Source organism: Euphorbia lathyris, chromosome 3 (assembly GCF_963576675.1).
Source record: "Euphorbia lathyris chromosome 3, ddEupLath1.1, whole genome shotgun sequence".
Taxonomy (NCBI): domain Eukaryota; kingdom Viridiplantae; phylum Streptophyta; class Magnoliopsida; order Malpighiales; family Euphorbiaceae; genus Euphorbia; species Euphorbia lathyris.
The window spans coordinates 27,598,163-27,603,444 of record NC_088912.1 but is presented as its reverse complement, the minus strand read 5'-3'; the positions used below and the strand labels follow the sequence as shown (position 1 = coordinate 27,603,444).

At 36.7% G+C, this 5,282-nt stretch overlaps 1 protein-coding gene across 1 annotated transcript; it reads right to left on the bottom strand.

Annotated features, from left to right (window-relative positions):
- Positions 1 to 1,614: 1,614 nt before the first annotated feature.
- On the bottom strand, positions 1,615 to 3,600 carry LOC136221598 (uncharacterized). Its single transcript, XM_066008985.1, has 2 exons — positions 2,269 to 3,600; positions 1,615 to 1,948 (listed from the first exon to the last, which is right to left on the bottom strand). Exons 1-2 carry the CDS (start codon positions 2,753 to 2,755, stop codon positions 1,935 to 1,937), a joined length of 501 nt encoding a protein of 166 aa, XP_065865057.1. The 5' UTR covers positions 2,756 to 3,600; the 3' UTR covers positions 1,615 to 1,934.
- Positions 3,601 to 5,282: the final 1,682 nt, after the last annotated feature.

Here is a 5,282-nt window from a genome sequence, read left to right as displayed (position 1 = left end):
TGAATAAGTTGCTCAGAAAAAGCTTTGTTCCACTGCCTCTCTGCCTGCTTTAAGCCATAAAGAGACTTATCTAACTTGCATACTTGACCTTTCTGTGCCTTGTGATACCCCTCTGGTGGAATCATGTAAAGTTCTTCATCAATTGACCCATTCAAATATGCATTGTTGATGTCAATTTGATGAATTGGCCATCCTTTTGCTACTGCCAAAGCTAGGAAAACTCTGACAGTTACAACCTTAGTAACTGGTGAATAGCTCTCATGGTAATCTACTCCATATGCTGGTCATAACCTCTTGCTACAAGCTTTGATTTGTATCTGGAAATAGTGCCATCGGCTGCATACTTGACTTTGAATATCCATCTAGATGAGATAGGCTTCTTTCCTTTAGGTAAGGAAACTAAACCCCATGTGTTATTTGCTTCGAAAGCAGACAGTTCTTGTTGCATTGCTGCTTCCCAGTTAGGATCTCCTTGTGCCTCTCTATATGTCTTGGGCTCTTGAATTTTGGCTATGTTGCTCAAAAAGGCTGTGTGATCAGCAGACCACGTAAAGACATTTGTTGTATCTGTACTGCTATGTTGAACTTGATTGACCAGAAAATCACTCATCCATACAGGCTTCTTCTGAACTCTGTTAGACTGTCTTCTACTTGAATTTTGCACTTGTACTTGTGGTAATGAGTTATTAAAAGTGTTGACTGACTGTGAAGAGCTAGAACTTGAAGAATTCGAACAAGGACAATTGATATTTTCTGAGGTAACTCTGTCATTTGGCAATGGACTACGAAAATTCTCAGATTCTGCAGGAAGTGTCTCCACACTGTAATTCTTCTTTTCTTCTTCTATTATGACAGAATCGTTAGAGACAAGACTAGGCAATGTAGGAAAAAATGGTCTGTCATGCTCTTGTGAATCTGTAGATAATTTGATTGAAGAGTTAGATGCACAAGGAAAGACATTTTCTAGAAACTTAACATCCCTAGATACTTCAATTTGTTGAGTATCAACATTATACATCCTCCAACCCTTCTGTCCTAGTGAATCCCCTAAATAAACACATTTATGAGATTTGGCAGCAAATTTGTCTTTCTTAGGTTGGAGACTCAAGACATGTCCTTGACAACCAAACACCCTAAACCTATCATAAACAGGTTTCTTCCCATACAGAACTTCATATGGTGTTTGCCAATTTAACACTTTAGTTGGTGACACATTTAGAAGTGATGTAGCATGCAACAATGCTTCACCCCAAAATTTATTGGATAACTATCCCTGTTGTAATAAAATTCTTGCAACAGTCACCAAAGATCTGTGCCTACGTTCCACTACTCCATTCTGCTGTGGATTGTAGGTACATGTCTTTTGATGTAATATCCCAAACTTATCTAACATTTGCCTCATTGACTGATTCACAAATTCAGTCCCATTGTCAGTTCTTATTTGTTGAATTGATACTCCAAATTGTGTCCTAACCATGTTAATGAACTTCTCAATTAGACCTGGTACCTGATCTTTGGTTTTGAACAAAATAGTCCAAATAACTCTAGACATGTCATCAACAATGGTTAACATGAATCTATCCTCTGACAATGATTTTCTTTTATAAGGCCCCCAACAGTCAATGTGTAATAAAGCAAAAACTCTTATTGATTTAATGTGACTGCTATAAAATGAACTTCTTACTTGTTTAGATGTAATGCAAACATCACAATCGTCAAATTCTCTAAAATGAGAGAAAACGTCTATATGCTTTAGCTTTTCACTAGTCATATGACCTAGCCTTTTATGCCAAAGCTCTACATTATTCTTAGTATCTATATCAGATGTCAAGCCTGCATACACAACTCCTTCATTCTCCCCATGCTCCTTAGCAAATGAAATGTCAGCCACATAATAGAGACCATTATGTATCCTGCCAACAGCTAGAATCTTCTCAGAATTCTGGCCCTGCAAAATGCATTTCTTAGCCAAAAATTTGACCTCTAACTGTTGTTCTCTAAGTAAATGACTAACTGATAACAAATTATATTTGAACCGTGGAATGTAGAAAACATTCTTTAATGTGAAACCAGTGCTAAATATCATTTCTCCAATATGAGTGACATGTTTGACTGATCCATCTGGCAAAAATACCTTTCGAGGAACAGCTAATTGCACTACATTGTGCATTTTCTCACAAGCACTGCTCATGTGTGCTGTGGCACTAGAATCAACTATCCACCATAAATTCAAACTATTATCTTGAGATTTAGTGGAAGTATGCTTACCTGCACAAGCACCTGCAAAAGCAGAAAAATCTGCACCAGTTCCTCCACCAGAATCAATTGTTTTGCCTTTCATTAATTTGCTGATTTCCTTCTGCACTAACTGTTTGACCATTTGTGTGTTACCAGAATCATCTGAATCTGAATCTATATTATCAAGTGGAGTAGATCCTTCTTGAGTAAAATTGGCCTGTTGATTTCGAGATCCTTGAACTCCTGAAACTTTTTTTCCCTTGTACCACTCCGGATAACCATTCAAATGAAAACATTCATGCTTTTCATGTCCTCCTTTCTTACAATGATGACAAAATTTATCCTCCTTTCGCTTGAATCCTGTGCGAGAATTAGACGAATTAGAAGTAGATCTGTAGTTCTTTGTTGCTGCAGAACTTGCATTTTGTGTTTTGTGCCCTGCAGTAGTAATATTAGCAAAGTCTGCTTGTGTTTCATGAAAACTGACATCGCATTGTTTTTCAATGCGCAATAACATTGAATAAGCACGATTCACAGTAGGTAACGGATCTAGCAGAAGTATTTGATCACGCACATGATCAAACTCAGAATTGAGTCATTACAAAAAAAAAAAAACTTAGAATTGAGACCGGAGAGAAACTGCATCAATTGCTCTGCGTGACACATATCTTGTGCAATTTTGCGAGATTCTCCACATTTACAAATCACAGTAGGTTTAAGAGCAGCATATTCATCCCATAGTCTCTTAATTTTGTTGAAAAATTGAGCTAAAGTAAGCGATCCTTGATGAACTGCACAAATCTCTCGACGCAAATGAAAAATCAGAGGACCGTTGCTATCTCCATATCTTTGCTCAATCTCTTTCCAAAGTTTATAAGATGATGGTGAAAAGAGAAATACATCTCCTAATTCACGAGATAGAGAATTGATGATCCATGAGAAGACGAGATCGTCTTCTTCCTTCCATCGTATGTACTCTGTTGATGTATCATCATCAGGAACTAGATTTTTCAAAATGAAATTCGTTTTTCTTTTTGCACTCAGTGCTAGAAGCATCGATCGTTTCCAAGAAATGAAGTTTTGTCCAGTTAGCAATGTGCTAACTAGAACTAGGCCAGGATTATCGTGATGATGTAGACTCTGCGATTTGCGATGGTTGTGAACTTCAAAATCATCAGAACTAGGTATTTCTTCATTGTTGTTTGAATCGCTGCGTTTAGATCCATTGTTGTTGGAGTCGGGAGTTTTGGAAGACATCTTTTCAGATTGTAAAACCTGCAGATAGGTTTTCTTCTTTTCGGAATGTTTCATGAACTGGTAGAGAAAATTCAATGAGTCGACTGGATCAATTTCCAGTGCTCTGATACCATAAAGAAATCAATTACAATTGTAATTGTTGTATTTCAACTTATTAGAAAATAACACGCAAGCGTGTTTATATAGCAAGACATTTAACAGATATGAACCCTATACTATAACAGAGAAAGGAACGTATTCTGTTAACTGACAGAATTATAGACAATTTATTTTTTTACAGCATTATATTCCAATAATTACCTTACCCAAATTTTTATTATGCCTTAGAAGATTTGTTGGCATCTTACATGCCATCGTTGACGTATTCTATGCATCGCTCGTCTATGATAATTGGTGCATCTACAAGGAGTTTTTATAATTTGTTACTTTCTCTATCTATTTATGCTACTATTTGTGGGTTCAAAGGTCTTCCCTTTAAGTATCCAGGCAACAAATACACATGGGAGCATTTTTTGTGATATGTAATTGCACAAAACTCCTAAAATAAACATAAACTTTGTTTCTGAGTCATGAAAAGGCATGGAACTAATGATTTAAAGCTTACATTAGTTTTCTCCAAAGAAATCAAACAGAACCTTCCTCTTAGTTCTTTTCATCCACCGTAAACAGCAAACCATAATGAGGAATTTAAGGAAGACACACATGATCATAAATCCCCGCGCAGCATTCTAATTTCTAGCAGCTTAACACTCTAAAATCGAAGAAGCCAATTTCTAAATTTTAACATCTGATACTCATGAACTATTTGGCAGATGTGAAGAAGCCAGATTATCGAAGATCAACAGGTGGAGAAGCATCCAACAATTGCTTGGTCTAACACTAAAGGTGAATACAAAGCCCTAGCTAGCCAGGCTACAGATGAACTATTATCGTTGTTGAAGGATATTGGATTTCCTATCATGCAATGTATACTCTCTATGGTATGACAATATTGATGTCATTTATTTCTCTAAAAATTTGTTTTTCATGCACGCACAAAACACATTGAATTAAATTCACTTTGAATGAGAATTGGTTCAAAACAATACATTTGACATTCCATTCATTCAAACAGATGATTAGTTCAGCTCAATTCTTCTTCTTGAGAATCTTCTACACGTGGATCAGCTTACGGGGATGCTAAGCATAATTACTAGCTATATTTATCATCATTATCAAGGCGCCCGCCTTGTCTTGCCTTGCACCTTGATTCAATCAAGGCGCGCCTAGGCTCTCCAGCAGGCCTGTTTTAAGGGGATTTAAAGGTTTTTTTTAGGGCTTTTTCAACTTTTAATCATAGGCATAGAAAATCTTTGGAATTAAGAGTTCACATTAAATTAGAAAAAGAAAGAAAAAAAAGGAAATAAAAGAGCAGCCGCTGCAGCCCTGAAGGAAAAGACGCAAAAGTAGCAATTTCTTCTTCTCCCTTGAAGCTCGTGGCACTATTGACTGCATTTCTTTACAAGATATGGACAATGTCAATGAGTGCTTGATGGGTAGATTAGAGGGAGAGGGGTCTTAAATAAAAATTTAATATGGGCTGATGTTAGTAGGGTTGTTGGAGCCGAAGAAAGTGCTTACCATACTAGAGTAGGAAAAAATGTTATGAGTGCCTCTAGTTAAAGTGCTAGGCCTTGATCAAGGGTAAAACGTCATTATTTATAATTTTATATGTTATTATTTTTTACGCGTTTTGTGTTGCTCGGGCGCATCCGTGAGTCTTGCGCCTTGAGCTTAGGCTCTGGAAC